This window comes from Osmerus eperlanus, chromosome 8 (genome assembly GCF_963692335.1).
Source record: "Osmerus eperlanus chromosome 8, fOsmEpe2.1, whole genome shotgun sequence".
Classification (NCBI taxonomy): domain Eukaryota; kingdom Metazoa; phylum Chordata; class Actinopteri; order Osmeriformes; family Osmeridae; genus Osmerus; species Osmerus eperlanus.
In genome coordinates, this window is record NC_085025.1 from 11,635,517 (window position 1) to 11,656,203 (window position 20,687).

Sequence of the window (20,687 nt, forward strand, 5' to 3'; positions counted from 1 at the left end):
CCTCGGAAGCCTGTCTGCCAAAACATATAGATGTGGTTTCATCAAAACTAAACCTGCACTGAATTTCCATGCATATGGATCACATTGCTCTAAAGCACACGCAGAGACCTTGGGCCAAGGCTCTGGGCCTTGTGGAGTTAAATATTTGCAAACAAGGATGAGGATTGGCTATCTTAGTCCAACACTTTTGTCTCTCTCAGGAGCGAAGAGGAGCAAAGACTGGGCTGAAAATAACGAATGTTCAATAGCTGTTGTGAAAATCATGATTAATTTCCCTAGGCGAGATCCAGCTAAATTATAGGACTAACAGAGTTGAAACAAAACCTTTTTGTTTAAACCAATTTATATTTGGATACTGGAATGGATATTCCTTAGCAGAATTCCCTGAGTATATTGAGCCCGGTCAAAACGGGACCCCCAGATATTTATTTTAATGCAGTTATCAAATCCTTAGTTTCATCCACCTCACAGGCAGCAGGGTCTTGTTTTTATAAAAGGTGAAAAGCTGAAAAACTGAAATATTGAGTAAATGAAAGCAAATAAGCACACTGATAAACCCTGGACCTTTCATGAACTCCTACACGTAGACAAATAGAAGCCCAAAGGAAACACCGTAGACTACAGTAGGAAAAAACATATTTCAAAACTGCCTGAAAAAGATGGGCCGTAGGCATGTGTTTAATTTTATAGATCAACAACTTAGCTGTGTCTGATTTCAGGGCAAGTCTTTCCAAATGTCATGCCAAAAATAATCTATCAAACATTATATTCCTCTGAAGCAACCATTCCAGTCCTGGCTAAAATCTCATTTCCTTAATTTTACAGCACATGTGCTCCTTCCACAAGTCGTCTGCTAGTCTCCACCACAGAGACACAGCAGTGGCCATTAGCTGGGCCCTCTCCACCTCCATTTTTTATCTCTTCAAGGAGCTCTCATTTGCAGGGCGGGGAGTGTGTCTCGGGCCTTTTCAGAATAACAGCCCGCAGACTGCACGTAGGGAATCTGGCAGTCGGCAGACCTGCCTGAAAGTCACTCAAGCCCATTTTTTCCACAGCCCATCATGTGGCAAAACTGAACAAAACCACAATAAATTCAACACCCTCTCCTCTTCGTTTTTGACACACTCCCTCACCTTTTTTCTCTCCTTGTGCCTCCCAATTTTCTCGCTCTGTCCCACAACTTTTCCTCTCAAGCACTGAGTATACTGTAACTTCAGACAATCAGTCAGACTGGTAAGAAACTCTGCCTCCCGTCTACAGCAAGGATTGTTTTACACAGGCCTTTGAAATCTCAAATTGCCTTAAAATTCAGAACGTGTGACAAACTCAGAAACCTTATCCAAAGAAGAAATCTGCCCTGCATTTGCATCTTGTTACAATTAAAACGGGGGGGGGGGGGGGGGGGGACTGTCTTAAGTTCAATGCTTCAGCTGTATGTTTGAAGTGAAATCCTTTTTTTTGTTGCTTTTTTTCTTCGTTGTCTGGACCTGGCTGTTCAGATGAAGGGAGAGGGCAGGTGGCAAGAAGACGTGCACATCGGCCGCCTGGTGCTCCTTGGTCTTAATCACATCCCTGGGGTCAGGAGCATGGCGGATCTTAGACGCTGCCTTTCACTTGCCAGATAGGGGAGGAGGAGGAGGCAGGCCTCTCCGGGACTCCCAGATACAGCTCCACCACCTGAACCACAGGAGCTCTTCAGCCTTTAGCCTGTGCTCCCTCATGTTTCTAGCTGAATTGACTGATTTCCACACTCTTTTATCTCCCTCCTTTCAGCTCCCCCCCCCCCCCCCCCCCCCATAGCAAGAGGAAAGTGGTCAGTGCTAACTAACGGCTAGTACACTGTACATAGCTTGGAGGTAAGGCTTTCCATGTGTCTCTTTAAAGTTCATTATCTCATCCCATTTCATCTTCCTCCCACGTTGTTGTGATTACCGGGGCCACGTCACGCGGAGGTAACGGATTGCATTAGAGGGGGGAGAGACGACCACTCTGCTTCTTCAATTCATCACCTCGATGTGAGAACTGAAGGAGCACGAACTCTGGACAGAAGTGTATCGCAGCTCTGTCACCATCCTGTCCAATTGGAGAATCAATCTGTGTGAAGGACAGTGTTGCTGGCTAGTCTCTAGAGGCTACAGATAATAGGCCACTACCATAGGCAAGACTAAGCAGGGCTTGGATCCAGGACCCCCAAGGGCAACCAGGCATGCTGCCTGACAAATAATCAAAACACTGACTCCCTGTGCAATATCCTTCTAAATCCCCACAAGCTTAATTCCTTAAACAGTTGTGAAGGACTATTTGTGAGGAAGCACACCAACTTTCCAAAGATTCTGAAATATATTAATATTCTTTTTTTTATAAATGTCAGCAGGGAATTCACACAAACTGTGGCTTATTTATCTCACTGGTTGAGCCTCCAAGAGGATTTCTGCACAAAGTGTTCTGTCTATGTCAACTTGGTGGAGTGAGTGAAACCAGAGCACGCAGCCCAGCGGAACACTGTGTCTGTGAGCTGCAGCGAAGACGAGGCCGTCGGCCCTGGAGTTCCCTGGAGAGACTTCAGCTGGGACCGCCCTCCAGACGGCCACCATCCCAGGCCCCGCACCCGGTCACGCCACCAGAACCAGCCAAGGGGGCTGCTGCACTCCCGAAGAATGGGGGAGGTTCTGTGCTGCGCAATGTCCAGCTATTGGACAACGCCATGGAGTTCTCCTATGTTCCTGGGAATGTATGGGACCCTCTTCAAAAGGAAAATAAAAGCCCTTGAGTCTTGAATACTTCTGTGACCAGCGCGTTGCCTTGGGTGGTTTCACTTTGCCCTATCCTGTTGTACGGAGATTGTGGACGAGGCTTTTCAGTTCCAGGCAAGCCCTCACAAGGTAGACGGACAGAGAGATGACTCACTAACGCTCCCTCCCTCCCTCCCCCCACACCCCTTCTTCTCTCTTCTAAACTCCCAGCCCCAACACCCAGCTCAAGTCACATTCCTGACCCACCCATGCCCAGTCTTGCTTCCCATTATTTCCACCTCTCAGGTTTTATACAATAGAGTTCCTTGACCAATGTAGTAAAAAAAAAGAGAGAGGTGAATGATGGTGGTTTGGTGTGGTGGGGGATGAGGGGTGATCAAAGCACAATGGAAATTCCGTTTGGACTCCATTGCCTGACACGGGCCTGTGACGGGTTGTGGTAAATGCCACATGACAGACTGGAGGTCCTGGGTTGCATTTCACGAGATGACTCGGTAGCTGTGTTATTGTGGTGTTCTCTGGGGGCAGATGGCTTGACCTCCAGCCAAAACACAATCACTGGACATGATCTGAGCTACATCTCCAGAGGATCGGAGAAGCCTGCTCAAGCAGTTACAGGAGAACCAGATGGCCTAACTTTTCGTGTTTATTATGTTCTGTCTATCTTAAGGTTCCTGCCTTTGAAGCAACCACTTGAGTATTGAAAGGGGGGGTGGGTAACTTGTAAGCTCAGCAAATGAATGGCACGTGAGATAAAGTCGTTGAGTTTGGCGTGTCTGTTTGAAGTGCTGGTCATTCGTTTCGTCACAGACCCAAAGCATGCCATGTCCCTGCTAAGGCTGTCATGGCACCAGCCGTGAGGACGTCGTTATTCCCTTACCTTCCAGGGTGGTTCCCTGCCCCTCCAGAGGGTTTCCTTGGCCGGACGCGTAGCGGGCACTGACAGCCAACTCGTACTCGGTGCCGGGCCGCAGGTTCTTCAGGAGGGTGGCGGTGTTCTCCCCCTTCACCGTCACCACCTTCATCTCCCCGCCTGCGACCGGGCGGAACGCCACGCGGTACTGGAGCACGCGGCCCGGCGCCGCCTCCCAGGACAGCTTCATGGTCGACACGGTCTCGTCGAAGACGCGGAGGTCGCGAGGAGACCCCAGAGCTGAAAGAGATAAGGCGGGATTGTTGTCGTTCGTGCTGTTCACGGGGTCAAAGTATGAGTCGATCTACTCAGATGACTAGATATTCCTGGGGGCGAAATCCAAGTGAACTCTATGTCTATTGATACTAATCTGCTGCTATATCTGCTGTTTACATCTGTACTATATGTTGAAGCCAACAAAGAATAGCTCAAAGTTAGCGGCATTGTAAACAATGCATTACAAAAATCATTGGAAATGAGATTAAAGGAAAAAGCATAAATTCATAGAGACAGCTGGATGATTGATGCCAAAGAGGCACAAGTTGGGATATGCTCTCCACTTTTAACTACCCTTGAAACAAACAGCTGCTTCATTTAAAGGAGCTGGAATGTCCACAGACACACTAACTGCTCCAAACACAGATAATCACTGCAAAGAATGTGGTTGCCTTAGTGAAGATAATTCACTTTTGTTTGTTTCCGTCCACCTCCCTCTGTGCTTTGGCTTCATCCGTGAAAACTCAATCTTATCACTGGGCAATATTTCACCACCTATGCTCACACACACACACACACACGCACACACACACAGACCTTACAGTCCCTGGTATGGACCAAAAAATTCCCCCACTAAGCTCAACCCACACTCATGTCTTCCATTGACTCCCTTCCAAATTCTAATGACACAGTAGATGGAGCGGAATATTAGTGTTTGGAATAACAGACATACTGTTTAGGAGGGGGGGGGGGGGGGGGGGGGAGGGCAGACAGAAGTTCCATTCCTTGTTAGCGCAGGCTTGGCATCACCACGGTTACCTTCTTTGGTGGTGCCGTCAATTTGCTTCTCTCCCCCGGGGCCAGACTGGTACTCTGGAGTCACCGTCACCCGGTAGGTGGTTTGAGGAAACAGCTGCTGCAGAACAAGGGTGGTCTCGTCCCCAACAGTTGCGGTCTCCAGCCTGGCGCTGTCCCCCCTAACCGGCTCGTAGGTCAGCAGGTAGCGTGCCACTGCCCCAGGAGCGGCAGTCCACGACACGCGGAAGCTGTCTGTGGTCTCCTCAGACACCCTCAGGTGCCCTGCCGATCCTCGTTCTGCACGAGCACAGTGTTGTACACGAGTGAGCATCGACTTTGAACGAAACACTCACCTAACGTTGTTTTTCAACATTGAATCGTAAGAACTGTTCTTAGGCGTACCCACCCTCGAGAGTAGTCTCAAATCCCGTCAGAGGAAGGCTGTCCCCTTTGTCATACTGTGCGAAGACGTTGACCTCGTACTTGGTGACGGGGCTGAGGTGAGGAAGCACAGCAGTGAAGGTGTCCCCAGGCACGGACATGGACACAAATTCTCCACCGGCTTCTGCGGCCGGTCTGAACTTGAGCAGGTAGGACTCCACGTTGGTGACGTCGATGTCCCAGGCGGCTCTGAAGCTCCTCGACGACACCTCGGAGAAGGTCAGGGACTTTGGCGCGGCAAGATCTGGAGGGGAACAGAAGAGCAAGCCAAGGTTCATCCTCGATGTCACGATGGAGAGGAGAGGAAGGAGAAGATAATGGATAATTAGTTCCTAATGGAGAAATGGGCCAGAGTGAAGCGAAGCCTCACGTGGAGTCTAATGTAAAAATGTATGTTTTCAATCAATATTATTAAACAAGAATCAACATTTTGGTAATCCAATGTATAGTCAGTGACACAATTCACTGACAGGGCTGAATAACTTTCAGCGATGTCATTTGGAGTGACTAATATTTCAAATTATTTTTCCACATGCAAGCCCTGTCTCTGCCCCTATGAGGTTGTACATGTGTGTAACACATTGTTACAAAAAAGCTACACTTTAGAAGACAGCGTTGGAAAGTTGTATGATGACACAGACAATTGCAAGCATATGTTGTAAGACTGTGTCTTCTTAGGACACTTTGAAGGTCAGGTGAATAAAAATGTGGTAGGAGTGTGCTCTCAAGACGTTTCTAAAATGGAAATGCTTCATTTTACCGTCCCTAGCTTCACATTCAACTGCAAGCCAAATGGTATGCCTTGTATTCCACTGCGGGAAAATGGGCACGAGTGATAAGCCAGACAAATTGTATACAGCTCAACCAGCACTGACTAGCACTTGTTCTAAAACATACTTTATCAAACTGTTCTGTAAACACCTTAAAGAAAGATCATAGGCTTCTCATAACACACGTGGAGAAATATCCCATTTGGGAGTTTGGGAGTTTGTGGACACGGACTATATCAACACACACACAAGGCAAGTACTCAGGGAAGTACTCACTCCTCTGCTTGATGTTGTGAAGTTCCTGTTCGATCCTCAGGCAGATGGACTGGGTGAGCTCGTTGGAGATCCTCTGGAAGGCATCAAAGTCGTCCACGGTGTACACGTGGGTCTCCACCGGGGTGTTGGCGATGGCCTCCAGCTCTGATCGCACGGCATCCTTCACGCCCACCGCAAAGATCTCCACGTCCGTATTCCTCAGCTTCGTGGCCGGGTCCTTGAAAGCGTCGGAAGATTTCCCGTCGGTGATGAGGATGGTCATGTGCGGCACGTTATCGCGCGCCCCTTTGCTTTTCAAAAACACCTTCTCCCTGACGTAGGTCATGGCCCTGCCCGTGTTTGTGGAGCCGCCGCGGTAAGGGAACGTCCTCACGGCCTTGACCACAGCACTCAGGTCGTGGTGGGTGTTGAGGAAGAACTCGGTGTGGGGGTCCCTGCTGTACTGGACCAAGCTGATCTGAATCTTGTCTGGACCAATGTCAAAGGTGTTGACCAGCACTTCTAGGAAAGCCCTGACCTTAGCAAAGTTGGATAGTCCTATACTGTACGAACCGTCAACCAGGAGCACAAGGTCCGCCTGTACTTCCACTCCGAGTGAACATTCTAGAAGAAGAATGCAGAATTAGCTGTCACGCCACGGGCAAAATCGATCAGAGGATTTGAACTCACTGGATGCTGCACCGGTTACTCACCCAATGAGATCTTGACTGACTCAGTCTTCTGCATGGCCATGGTTGGCTCGCTGGGAGTCAGACCCTTGAGGGCGTAAAGGTTGATCTGGTATTCAGTGTCTGGGGACAGGTCTCTGACCATCACTGAAGTCTGTTTGGGGCCTACATACAGCTCCTGGCGTTTTCTATCAGGCATCATGGGGATCAGTTGCAGCTTGTATCCGGAAACATCTCCAAAGGAAGCGTCCCACGAGACCTTCATTGACTTGGAAGCCACCTCAACAACAAAGAGGTTGGAGGCTGGCTCGACAACTACGAAAAGAACATTCAGGAAATCTTAGAAGACACTCAATTATCAACCCACCTGCGAACATCCTCTGGGCTTGCCTAGCCCAGTTTGCAAACAGTCCACAAGTATCTCCTTGTGGCATACACATGACAAATTCGACTTCTGAATAAAGTAGATACTCAAAAGCACATTTTACCTTCTTCGCCACTGACAAGTGAGTTGAGTTGATCGTCAACGCCTGAACACACATGAGTGATGAGCTCTTTCTGGACATTCTTGACCAGGTTAAAGTCGGCCACATTGTAGACATGGGTCTGGTAGGGGGTTGAAGCAATCCGTTTTAGCTCCTCCTCATCTGCTCCCTTGATCCCTACATTGAATGAAAAAAGAATGAAAATGGTGATGTAAATATCTACGGTTCCTCATTAAAATGGGGAAATGTTCCATACAGTCGTCATCATTCTGATCACACACCAAATTCAGGAGGTTTAATTATTCATAGTTAAGAGACAACACCAATAAACCCAAAACAGTCCTTGTAAAGTCCATGGCGGCTCATAAAAATCCTTCACAATCGGAAATAAACCGATGCATTCTTCTTCACGTCTGAGAGTTATAAATACTGGGTGAAACAAGTGATCTATAAAGACAGGAAATTAAGTACTACTTTTCCACACGTTTCCTCTTTTAAAGATATCCAGCTGGATTTCCTATGTGATAATCCTCACTTTTTCATTGACCAAAGTACCAGAGGCTGGGTTCGTTGTTTTATTTCCCTTTCGGTTGGAAAGTATGACCACATGGGGAGTATCATTGAAACCCATTCATATCATATAGACTGGTCAACCCTTTGTCTTGCCATTGCAGCAGAGACAGAGGGAAAACCTATGGAGAACCCCGGGGCGTGAGATGCCAGAGGAGTAGAGCTGTGACCACGTACCTAAGACAAAGATCTCTACTCCCATGTTCCTCAGCTTTTTGGCAAAGTTCTCCACGGGGCCCTGAGACCTCCCATCGGTGATGATCATGGCTACTTTGGGGAAGCTTTTCCTGGCCCCGGAAGCCTCTGTGAATGTGTTCTTCAAAAGGTAGTCCATGGATTCACCTATAGGCACAACGTACGACACCTGATCAACGACCTCTTCGTAACAGAACCAATCAAAGAATGATAGACTTCAAATAACCACATACAGCCTGTAGCCATATTAAGTAGGATGTCTTGTCGGTACCTGTCATGGTGTTTCCACCGTTGTAAGTTAAGGTGTTGATGGCCTGGAGGAGATCTCCACGTTTGTGGTATTGGTTCAGGTTGAACTCGGTTTTGGAGTCAGAGCTGTACTGTACCACGGCCACCCTGGTCTTGTCCTCGCCAATCTCAAAGGCGCCCGCCATGGCTGATATGAAGATACGGATGGACTTGAAGTTTTCCCTTCCAGCACTCCATGAGCCATCCACTAGAAACACCAGGTCAGTGATGGCACTGAAGGAGCACTCTGGGTGGGAAGGAGAGTGGGAAGGTGGGAAGGAAGGAGGTAGGGGGGATAAAAAAGGAGCATAGGTCAATCTACAGTTGAAATGTGGAGTAAGCAAATGCTTTGACCTGAAGACACGTTTCTAGAAGGAACCATGTCCCGTTTCCGTATCCTTATAAGTCCCAAAAGCAAAATCGCTGACCAAAAACAACAACATAAAGAGCGCTGAGGGGGAAATACCTTACAATGAAACAGTGAAAAGAGCCTCTAGAGGCTAAATATGATCCAACATTTTTTCCCCCTTTCCAAAATGCATAATGTTAACGTATGAAGAAAACAGACCCCTTGGCCCTCATCTTCTACACAGGAACTACGGAGATTCAATTCTCTGTGTTACTCTGTATACACGCCATATCGCTAGATATCACAGTTGAGATGATGCCCCGTAGTGGAGCTGGTCTTTGGGAAAGCAACAAAAGGTTTTAGGAAGTACATTTGCTCAGGATTATTCCCTCAGCTTTCTTTCCCAAATCGTATGATATGGAGGTACTAAACCAGTGAGGTTTTCCCCAGCAGCAGCAGCCTACATCATCGGGGGGAGGCCACGGAGCTCTTGTAAACTCGAGTCTGTAATGGTTTCCACTTCTCTCCCTGCCTTCAGGGTTGGGCTTCTATTCAGCTCCCGCACGAGTGGCCTTGACACAGCTTCTAACTCCACACCCTTCACTGTGCGTCCCGACACTGAGCATGTGCAAACTCCCCCATACTGGCGCGATTGACCGGCCTGACCAAGTTAATGATTACCCATTTTTTTCTTCTTCTAGATTTATGTGGTTTTAAAAAATGTATTAGTCTTTACAATGGGGCATTGAATCCGTGGAAACTCCCCTCTGTTGCTGACCACACAGCAATGGAAAGAACACAGAAGCAGTAAGTAGAAATAAAAAACTGGAAAGCTCATAACATAAATCCTGTATGTATTGGACTTACTGACTGCATCTGTGACCAGCGGTTTCCTGGGACCTCCATTTGTACCACTTGATTGGACTGAAACACAAGCAATGGGACAATGCAAACATCAGACACTGGAACACATCATTCTCTACCATGGAAACGGATCATTGTATAGCATTAAGAACAGACTAAACATGTTACTCGGTCTGAGCACAAAAGATTTGTCGATGGTATCAACAACACGTTATTTGATGTGGTCGTCTCGTACAAGATAAAGTCTTGTGGTTTCAGTGAGCAGGCTAAACAAAGCTCTCAGATTGTACGGTAAAATGACAATCAGTTCCGCCCCGTTGTCCTCTGTAATCTCTAAAGACTCTGAGTTGCTTAGGTTTGTCTAATCAGCCCTGTGTGGGGCTGCCAAAGAAGTCTCCCCACCAGGCAGTTCACATTAAGTTACAACAGACTCCATTTCTGCTAGGACTTGGATGTCGGGGGTTCCCTCTGTGCGGGGAACCATTTACCATGTTCCTTAGTCATTCCTCTATATTGTCAACTCCCAAAGTATGTGACTCACTTGTGATCTGGCCAGATAGGGGCAGACTTTCATCTGGTCCGTAATATGAGGAGATGGTCACTGTGTAGTCCACGTCTGGAGTCAAATCTGTGATTGACGTCTTGGTAGCAGAGGCAGGGAGGTTTATTTCTCGTGATGGTTCATCTGAACACCAAAAAAGTCAACACCATGTCAGGAATAGGTGACTCGGTTGAACATGAGGTTACAGGGTCATTCAGGAAAGCAATGCCAGTATGGCCCCTAATATCAGCCCATCTTCATTTTGATCCTAAGTCACTCAAATGACTGTGGATATACATGCACAGGTCGCAATTCGGCACAATGAAGCAATACATGTGTTCTTCTGTTTGCAAAGGCATTGGTGAGCCATTTGTTGATTTCAGTCGCTGGGCAGTTGTTAATATGTGTGTGTGTGTACTGTGTAATGCAGACATGTTGGCTTGAGTGAACCTGCAGCTATAAGGTCACTTACCTGTGTCTGAGACAACTTGTAGTCGGAAGCCCTCTATCCTACTTGAGGGCAGCCCCCATGTCATTTGCACTGTGTTCTCATTTAAAATCTTAAACCTCAAGTCTGAAGGTGCATCAACTGTGAAAAGAAGAGTCGGCCATGTTAATGCCAACGTTTGTGGAAAAGAGTGTATTGATCAATGAGAAGATGTTGTACAACACAAACAGCACAAGGGTGTACCCAACAATCAACACTTCAGAACTGAAGTTGTCATGTTCATTGTTGGGGCAAACAAGACATGGTGACACATGGTGACAGCTTAAGGACATTACAGACAGGAGAAGCCATTTTGGAGAAAAATGACATTAGTTTGAGCTGTCCCAACAACTCAAGCATGTAGTGAGGGGAAAAAACACTGCGCTCATAAAGTGCCAAAGGCCAAAGTGGTAGAACATGGCTGTCTAAGCATACATAAAAAATGATTTTGTAACTATGTAACATCTTGCATGCTGCCCATGAAGTCAATCCAACGCATGCCATCTAGTTAACTGTTAAATTGACAAAGAGGAACATTGAAACATTTGGCATTGGTTTTTACAATGGAGTCAAGATAGGATACTCGTACATTTGTTGTTTGGATTCACCTATTTCTACAACTGCCATCCATTGCAAACCTCTTAAAAGAATACACCGTCATTGAAGACACGTGTACATCTTTTCTCAAAGAATTGCACACACAGTGAAAGAAAAGAAGTAACACGAGGCACATACAAATTCAGTTTCAAAACCATCACGGGGGCTGTTTGCATCGTTTTATAGTCATGCACATGTACATGAAAAGTTGTTGGACACAACTTGTAGCACCGGACATAAGTTTTCATGTACAAGACGGACTACAGAATATTTTGTAATATTTTAAAATGATATTCTTCGGTTGGGAGAGGGGAACATTAGAATCCATGCTGTCTGCTCATGATCTGAAAGTCGAGCTCTGTCATGTCTAGCTTTAAAAGCGACCCGTGTGAATAAGGAATCTACAGTACGTGTACATTCAAATGTATAAAGCAAAACAACACAGTGTATACGTTCAAGATATATATACAATGCACTGTGCTCAAATCTAATGCGTTAGTTGGAGGCATACTGTACTAGCTAAATAAAAGAAACCCTAGGAAACAAGAATGAAGGGAGGAAGAATACCATTCTAAAATATTGTTGAAAAGCCATGACTCATATAACCTGAGCAAAGCTTGACCAGTACAGGACAGCAAAAATGAGAACCACCAACCTGTCAAATCAACTCAAGCCCCACGGTCTGCTGCATCCGTTTCCGATTGGGCCATTTATGATCGTACAGTTACTACACACATGATCATCACATAGCAGTGCTTCAGGAGTACACGCATACAAACGTGCACACACGTACCCACAAGGTTTCAGGTGGTTAAACTGTGGCGGTGTGTGCAGGTCTAAAATGCGATCCAGGACAACCAGCTGTAACTCTGTCTTTCAAGCATTTTATTTTTGTCCGTTTGAAACCTGGTCTCAACATGTCAAACACTTTTACAGAAACCTAACCCTAGTACACCCCGAAGAACACCCCGAAGGGTAAGGTTATAGGCTCTTGTTCATGGGTTATGACTTCTTCTTGTGACCATAACTTAAGTTTAGCTAATACAAAGTCGTTTCTAATATGGGAAAATATGTTTTATATGCAAATCTTTGTTCTGAAGGAACGCTGAAGGGAGTCATATGAGCGTTTTAGCCTGAGAGTCTTTGGAAAATAATGTGAAACTCCTATTTTGTCTTTCCGTTCCATCAGAACAGACAAGGAGAGGAAACTTGGCCACAAGCTCATTTTTTTTTCCAAAATGAAACTAGAGAGGCGCTCAGTTCCTTTTTCCATAGATTTGAGTTCAAAATCATTCATACTTAGAATATTAGAATACTGTTGAAACATCTTGTGTCCTGTCAAGTACTAAAAAGCTGTCTGAAGAGATTCATCAGGGTCAGGTTTTGATCAGAGCAATTATATACATAAAAGACTATAGGAGAAGGAGAAGGAATTTGGTTTAGATCTCCCTGTATGCACATTATCCCACCCAAATGACACAACTGATCCAAGATCAACACTCTGAGATGCCTATTTAGGACCGTAACACAATATAACTTGATATAACTGTACGGTAATTAAATTTTACCTTCCAACGACTTTGATAAATAATTTATGAAGATGTTCAAAACGTTTTTGCAATTTTTATAATAACATTTGGACGTCTTTTTTCTTTTCTTTTTTTACTATTCCACATGGTAGGGCGTACATACTGTAGATGTTGGCAAGTAGAACTGAGTTGTCAGTGTCACATTAAAACACATTACGAACAAGAGCTCCTCCTAGCGAATAAAATAGACCACTGCATCTGGGGAGTGGCCCCGACTGATCTTACTGGGGGCCCAAATACATTGTTAAAACGCACGGTCTCTGAAGGAACGAACAGTTAAGTCTATACAATTACACTCAGAAACAGGATTTGAAGTATAAACTTACATTATTTCTCTCAAACGCAGTACAGAACCAAATCAAAGACAACTTCAAAAGACGTGGTTCGGTGGAAAAAATGGCATACAGACTCATTTATTTCTGCAACATTTATTCGTTCAGAATCTAAAAGACTCCGAGACTGGAGACCTCGATCGAGTTGGCGGAACGGTGTGTTTGAGTGTGAAATTTGAAATGTAATGGATGGTGGAGGAAAAGCGGGTAATATTACCTTGGGCCTCGACGGATGATACTAGTAGCACTGCGAGGAGGGCAGTCGCTGCCAGAGACAGCCTTATCTTCATTTTTCTCTCCTTCTTTCTGGCTCAGCAGCACATGAATGAAGCTACAAAAAGAACGAGCAATTACGCACTGGTTTCTTGCCAAACTCTATAACCATTATAAAGACCATATGACATAAGTACATTCTAAAATTCACAAGTTTCACAATAATTATGCATTCATATCTTTACAAATGAAAATGCTATAGATAAACGTAAACTTTTGAAACTTTCAGCTCCAGCCGCTGCAGTGGAATTGCCTTTTCACTCTTATGCGCGCCACCTGAGGATGCATCGCTGCAGTCGACCCCCTTAGCCCTGAATATGCTACAACTTGCCTGCGTTTGGCGTCGATAGAGACAGGTATATAAATCAGTGTGCCAATCTGAGTGCCAATCTGAATGACTTCTCAGAAACGTTCAAAACGTTGTCCAGAGAAAAACTATACGCAATAGGCTACTAAAAAGTTGTCCAGAAAGCTGACTGGTACTAAATCTTCTGAATAGAATGATGCTTGATAACTCTATGATAAACGCAGAACATTATAATATCACTAATCATAGTATAAAACCAAATGTAGGTGAAAATATGTTTTTAGCAGGTCTACACGTTGAAAGTTAAAAGTTGCAAAAAGCCTTACCAGTTTAATTCATCATTGTCCCCCATTTTAATGATACATTAAAAAACTATGCGTCAATTGTTGATCATTTCTGTAACTAATTTAGCAAACGTACTAGCCTAACACAACTTTGATGTCCATTTTGTTAAGCGGGGATTTAACAAAAACTAACAATTAACCCTTGGACATTATAGAAATATCGAGAAGAATATCGATTTGGAAAAAGCAAAAACTTTTAAATGATGGATGGTGTGAATGGCATCATATTAGGCTAAAAGCAATACTGACCTGCGGATGTGATATTAAAGTGAAAATAAGAAAGCCTTTCCGGGGATGTAACTTCTGCTTAAAAAATGGAGATAGTACGTTTCACTGAGGAGAAGATCGTCCAGAGAAAAACTCAGAGCTCACTTGTGGAGGTCCCAGATAAGAAGCCTCTTTCCAAATGGGAAGAATCTTTTTACAAACTGCTACTTAATAGGGGGCTGTTCCCAACTCTCCCTTCAGTATCGTAAGCTCTTACGACACACAAGCAAGGAATCCTGCCACGGACTGAAATATGTAACCTTTCAGAGTGTGTGGGGATACACTTTAGGAAACTTTTACATAAATTGTTGCATTCCTTCGCAATGATGCTCTTGTGTGTTCAGCCAGTCGTCTGATCATGACATCTGCTTTGGAACCGAGACAACCAAGAATGTACTCAAAAGCCAGTTAAGTAAGTCAGTACTTAATTGTAGACAACATGAACTTCTAAAAGTGCCAAGTTATTGAAGTAAATGTTTGACCCAAATTTCGAAAGTCCCTTGCAGGAGGAAACATCTTTATATGAATTAGATAGTCAGGCAAAACATTTTTGTAATTGGAACAGACTGCATGATGAGTCGCATAATTGCGGGAGACATCGGATTATGATATAACCAGTCCTACTATTGTTCAGTAGGATCATTAAACAAAACGTTTAAGCCATTAGAATGACATGGGCGCTGTCCATCCAAAATAAAGTAAATTGCTGAGCCTGCATCACATTATCATTACCATTTAAAACGCAGTGCATGACCATTTGTTTGAAAACATAGCCCTCTAGTGACGATAGAGTTAAAATGCATGCGGGCAATGTATAGCCAGCCACTGGTTCATTTATGTTGACTTCCGTCAAACGCTATTGCTGATTCTAACGTAATTCATATTTCCCCACGTTGTTCATGTTTAAAACACCACTATGTATTTAGCATGTATTTGACTCGTTTATATCAATATAGGATTGTATCAATAATGCGGTGTCATATTCCCATGGAAACCTTTTGAAGATTATTTTTTTTATATATATATATAATTTCCTTTGCTCTATGATTTTCCTTTCCATATCCAGAGGCTCATTGAGGATATCCAGATGTAGTCTGCCACAAATGTTTATAGCCTTCATAAGGGGCAGGATATTTCGGTAAAACCATTATGGAATTCCTACCGTCACTGTCATAATTGCAAAGCTATTTTACCACTGATGGTTAGTAGAATAAATAGACACACACCAAAAAGAAAAGAAATGTTAGTAATGAGAGGCTTCTTTAATTTTCCTCAGAGTACAAGAAATAAATATTGATCTAACAACTTGTAATGAACGCCATTATAGCATGATACACAGGATGAAGACCAACACCTTTTTACAACACATTGTGAACCGAGGTGGTGAGTGCAGGAGATAGTTTACGCCTTCTTCTGGGGAAATGCTGCTTTAACCAGTTCATACACAACAAGTCCAGTTCCTGCAATGGAGTTCAAAATGTGTTTATATGTATTTACCAATGCAGTTCCATGTCTTCCATAGTTGTGTGTCACTGCTGGGCTAGAACACAACTGTGCAATTACAAAGACTAATCTTATACATGAAACAATGAGTGCAACCACCCTTTACTTACCAACAATAGTCAGTCCCATTGTCGCTCTGTACAGGAGAGCATCTTTGGCTCCTCCCTTCAAGTGAATTGGTATCCCATTGTCCTCCTAGTCAGGATGAATAACAAACCGCTAACTATGGGCACGTGCATATCTCTTTCTTGTTTAATGATAATTCAAGTTTCCATCTACTCCCCGATTCAGAATCAAAATCAGAATGGGATTTATTCACCATGAAAGTTTGCACAGACAAGGAATTTGCTTTGGCAGGAAGGTGCATACAATAAACATATAGGGACCTAAAATTTAAATATGTGGACTATCTATACTAAGGGTACATAAACTAGCAGTATTAAGTGGGATTAGAATAGAATTAACTATACAATAAAATAAAATATAAGTTGCCATAAATTACAATATAAAAATACAAAAATACAAATATTACAAAAAATACAAATGTACAAGATACAATTTTGTAATTTAATTCCATTAAACACCTAAAGATGTGGGCATATTATTGCCTTATATGTATATATTTTCATTACACATACAAGCAGTGTTTTAATCAGTGATTACTAAGCATGTGACAATGCAACATGTCCCCTCCAGGTTGTTGCATGAATTGTGTTCTTTGAATAGCCTACTCAAAAGTTAATGACACACACACATCATTCTACTGACACACACGTGCATCATGCAAAATGTAATCTGTTAATTCAACACAGTAGGATGCCGTGAGATATACTTATCTGTAGAGCCACAGTACAGTATATAGGATTCGGGATTCATATGCAGACAAACTACAGGGTGGAGATCAGACCAGTTGACTAACCACCAATAAAGGTCTCATGAAGTGATCGGTTTATTACTACAATAGGCAACTTGTAGAAATGACTTAAGAGAGGTATATTCTAGATGAAGGTTTAAAGAGCTCATCCTTAAATGTGGCTATTTCTATTACACTTGAGACTGATGTACGTCACTGTACCTGAAACAACTTCTGTTTCCCAGGGACTTTGTTCTCCACTTCCCTGCGCACGCTACTGCTGAGCGTCCGCCGCGACACCTGCTGGAGTGCCTGTTAATGACAGAAAAAGCATTATTACTAAGCTCCTGACTAATAATGTGAATTAGGACGTAAATGGACACAACTAAAGGTTACTCATATTCAACTAAATTTGGGCCTTCAGTCGCACCGGATTGGTTTAACTTGTCCAAAAAATGTGTATCTAGGTAGCATTGCTTGTAGCTGCGGTACCGGGTTGCTGTTAAGGAAGTCAATGAAGTGTCCTGAAATGACCTCAAAATAGAAGACGCTTGAATTTCTCAAGCGTGTCACAACTGTAATATTCTAAGACTACAAACAAAATGGTCAAGATAACACCATACAGTAAAAATGCCTCATAGATTCCCTGCCAATTTAGTCTTACTGAAATGTGCCGGTACATCTTCTGCCGCGATCACAAGGACACTGGTAAAACTCAATTTCCGCCTTTTCTTCTTCGGTGGAGTATTAACTGACGCGTCACGACTGCAGTGAAAATACAGCCACACATGGGCTGGAGCTGTTTGAAGCGTTGGATAGTGCGCTACCTGATGTTAGGACTTTTCATAGTGCATTCAATAAAAAATGCCATGGCAACATTTATGAATTGTCTGTGCTTATCCAAAATAAGGGAAAAGTTGAGTAAATTTGAATTTTTATTTGTCAAGCACATTTAACAGACTATCCAGCAAGTTTATCTACTTCGAGAAGTTTAAATACACACAATAAAATCCATGGCAACTATATAAAGTGCACATTCATTTAAAACATTATTAAAACATCAAATGTTTTGGTTCCAACATAAATAACATTTATCAGACAGTTAAACATTTTTTGAACCTCTGCATTCTCAACAACTGAAATAACCACTCAAAAAATAAGTGCCATAAACTTAATAAAAATAAATTGTTAGCAAAAAACCTTTAAACGAAGCTTGCATTCTGTTGCAAAAAACTCACCTGCATTGTAAACTGAAAAGAAAAATGAAGACCATAAAGGCTATAAAAACTGACATTAACATTGTTACTGACATATGTTGCAATACTACCATCATGAATGTAACTATTGATGCAGTTGCACTTTGCAATTCCAGATTTGCTTAAAAATGAGGAATGTTTCAAAATAAGAAACCATGCTCTATAAATTATAAAAACCAAAATGTTTCAATTTTATCTGGATTAGAATTGCACTATCGGCACTAACATTTGCATATACTTTACACATAGCTGTATTCAAGGTACTGGCAAGACAACAGCTTTTAACAGTAGTAAAAGACCTTAAGAAGAATCATGACATTCAGCAATACGAACAAACCTCAAAATTGAAGAACCAGACATGTGGCTGTCCCACAAACTCTGCACATTCGCACAGTGCATCAGTCTTTTTCTCAAATAAACGACAAAGCAAGCCATTCATCTAAACCAAAGCCAGGCATGAAGGACAATAACCTAGTGTGCTGTATCTCTGTCCATGCAACATATCCAGACACAGTCTTAATTTGGGATGTCAGCGCTGTTGTTGCGGTTCCCATATTTGTGGTGGATGATGAGCAGCACCACCCCCAGGAAGAAACACACAGAGCCCACAGTGATGTAAGCGATGCCCAGGAAGGGGTTCTTGCCCCCCATCCAGGAGATGGTGCTCAGGATCATACGCTTCCTCCCCTCGAAGCTACGGACAGGGTAGTCTGGGATACATTAAGGAGGAAACCCTAGATTTTGAAAATGCAACATCTATCAATTGCTAGGATGATTAAGCATGCGTTACTTTTATACAAGGCAGTGATGCATTTCTGTTACCAGCGGCTATCACTACTTGGGTCTAAACATCATGGTTCTTTATGTAGGGCAGCTTGAGGCCTCAGAGGAAGGATACTGTAGGTGACTTCCAAGGTGTAGTTTCCCCGAGGAAGAGTTGGGGTCATGTTGTTCTTCTTCTGAATAATACGGTACAGCTTGCGAAAGGTAGGCAAGGCAGCTGTTCGCATCCACACGATAAAGTCCTCATTAATGAAGCCATTATTTTCCAGGTCATCGTCAAGCTCATAGACAGGCTTGCGCCAGTTGATTGGCTTGGTTGTGCCTAGAACAGGAAAAGACAAGTCAGCTACTTGCTTCAGATTCACCATCCGTGTTGATATTGTGTTATGCCATCTGCTTGCGTAGTCACCTTGGAAGACAGCTGTCAGGTTGGGGTTATTAGCATCAGGGTTCCTGAATTTCACATGCTTGTCTGTCCACCACGCAATTCCCTTCCTCATCAAAGGGATCTGAACCCTTGTTCCATTAGGGTCAAAGTAAAACAGCTCCAATGTATCTAATATCAAGGTGTCAAAGTAAATGTTGATTAACCAACATGAACCTTCATAATGATGGCCTTTTTATGATAAATACAGAGCACAAAACTGTCTCACCATTGAACATGCTGTTGGCAATAGCTCCACATGGAGCAATGGCCTTGTTTTCATTAAAAGCATAAGGCTCACATTCTTTACTGGGTTTCTGTAAATAATAATACAAATATAGTATTTAAACAGGATGAATCACATAACATATAGTTGGGAGAGAATGAATTTAAACTCCTATATTAAGGAATATTCTTACCGTTAGAGAACCACTGTCTCCATTCAGTTGACTGTCATCCCTAGACTTAACATACCGCCTGTGATTTTGATAGAAGTTTGACAAGCCGTAATACATGAATACGTTGCTCTGTTGAAATAAATACATTTGATTATAATGGTCACAAGAGTTCCACAGATTCAGCACACTCAATACACAATCTCTCTTACCTCAAATGGTTGTTCTAAGGAGAAAGGCAAAACGCATGTACAAGGCCTTGAGCTGTTCCAGCTGAAACTTTGGGAGCAATTAAAGCAAGGACTGGACATGTCTACCCCAGTGTAATCAATCTGCAAAATACAATTATTATATACAATATATTATAAACCAATACATTTCGAGACTTGCCCTCTTGGGCCCATTAAGAAGAAGCTGAGTAGCTGATCTATTGGTTTAGTTTATGGTGCAACAGGTATTAAAGCAGCTAGTGCTAGCTGGCTTACCTCGAACTCCTTGATGTTGTTGGACGTTACATAGAGGCCAATGCCAATGGGGATGAAGATAAGCCCGATAACAAAAAAGGCAGGAAGAACCGTGCCCGCTGTCAAAATGGGTTGCCATGCGGGCAGCCGTTGCTGTTTGAAGGCTGTGTTATCAGGCTTTTTATTTTTTATAGTTCCTCCACCTGGTCCTGCGATTGTATGCAGACCGTCTTCCTCCTTTGCGTTGTAGCTAGACGCCATCATAACACTGCTGTGCTGCTGGCAACAACTAGGCTACTGCAGCTAGGCTAGCTAAAGTCAGCTGACGAGACGCAGCTACCTAGCTAATTTCTATTCCTGGACTATTTCAGATAGGCTTTATGCCAAGTTTGGCAGAGTATGATGAATAATATGTTAACTATGCAAGCAACAATCTAGATATCCGAATCGAATAAACTCTTGCTATGATAGATAACCATAGACAAACCTACTCATACAGACCAGGAAGTTTCCTACGTTTCCTCTTAAGTTCAACGGCTTGTGACGTCTTCAATAAAAAGCCAGTTACAGTGCATCTTTTTATGATGACTGAAATCAGAACAGAACAAAAATTATTAATGATGACAAAATATGTCACAGTGCTTTATTGGGTCAAACACAATCAGAGATCTGTAGTAAAAGGATGC

General features: G+C 43.3%; 3 protein-coding genes across 3 annotated transcripts in view; all 3 read right to left on the reverse strand.

The window, feature by feature from the left end:
- col12a1b (collagen, type XII, alpha 1b) overlaps positions 1–14,459 on the reverse strand; it is a 48,605-nt gene extending 34,146 nt beyond the window's left edge. Inside the window, exons 1-14 of the mRNA XM_062468112.1 lie at positions 14,306–14,459; positions 13,350–13,463; positions 10,600–10,716; positions 10,128–10,271; positions 9,590–9,646; positions 8,357–8,620; positions 8,068–8,232; positions 7,324–7,497; positions 6,860–7,150; positions 6,168–6,770; positions 5,087–5,365; positions 4,702–4,977; positions 3,634–3,906; positions 3,332–3,353 (exon numbers count right to left, since the gene is read on the reverse strand). Of these exons, the coding sequence (XP_062324096.1) occupies positions 3,332–3,353; positions 3,634–3,906; positions 4,702–4,977; positions 5,087–5,365; positions 6,168–6,770; positions 6,860–7,150; positions 7,324–7,497; positions 8,068–8,232; positions 8,357–8,620; positions 9,590–9,646; positions 10,128–10,271; positions 10,600–10,716; positions 13,350–13,422 (2,738 nt within the window). The 5' untranslated portion in view covers positions 13,423–13,463; positions 14,306–14,459. The remainder of the gene's footprint in view (positions 1–3,331; positions 3,354–3,633; positions 3,907–4,701; positions 4,978–5,086; positions 5,366–6,167; positions 6,771–6,859; positions 7,151–7,323; positions 7,498–8,067; positions 8,233–8,356; positions 8,621–9,589; positions 9,647–10,127; positions 10,272–10,599; positions 10,717–13,349; positions 13,464–14,305) is intronic.
- Positions 14,460–15,570: 1,111 nt separating this feature from the next.
- On the reverse strand, positions 15,571–17,484 carry LOC134024720 (cytochrome c oxidase subunit 7A2, mitochondrial). The gene is made up of 4 exons (XM_062467343.1): positions 17,344–17,484; positions 16,902–16,991; positions 15,937–16,021; positions 15,571–15,783 (listed from the first exon to the last, which is right to left on the reverse strand). The coding sequence occupies exons 1-4, from the start codon at positions 17,359–17,361 to the stop codon at positions 15,725–15,727; spliced, it is 252 nt and encodes an 83-aa protein (XP_062323327.1). The 5' UTR covers positions 17,362–17,484; the 3' UTR covers positions 15,571–15,724.
- Positions 17,485–17,600: 116 nt separating this feature from the next.
- Positions 17,601–20,497, reverse strand: LOC134024719 (cell cycle control protein 50A-like). Its single transcript, XM_062467342.1, has 7 exons — positions 20,023–20,497; positions 19,750–19,869; positions 19,562–19,669; positions 19,372–19,459; positions 19,128–19,274; positions 18,834–19,040; positions 17,601–18,645 (listed from the first exon to the last, which is right to left on the reverse strand). The coding sequence occupies exons 1-7, from the start codon at positions 20,263–20,265 to the stop codon at positions 18,452–18,454; spliced, it is 1,107 nt and encodes a 368-aa protein (XP_062323326.1). The 5' UTR covers positions 20,266–20,497; the 3' UTR covers positions 17,601–18,451.
- Between the last annotated feature and the right edge of the window lie 190 nt (positions 20,498–20,687).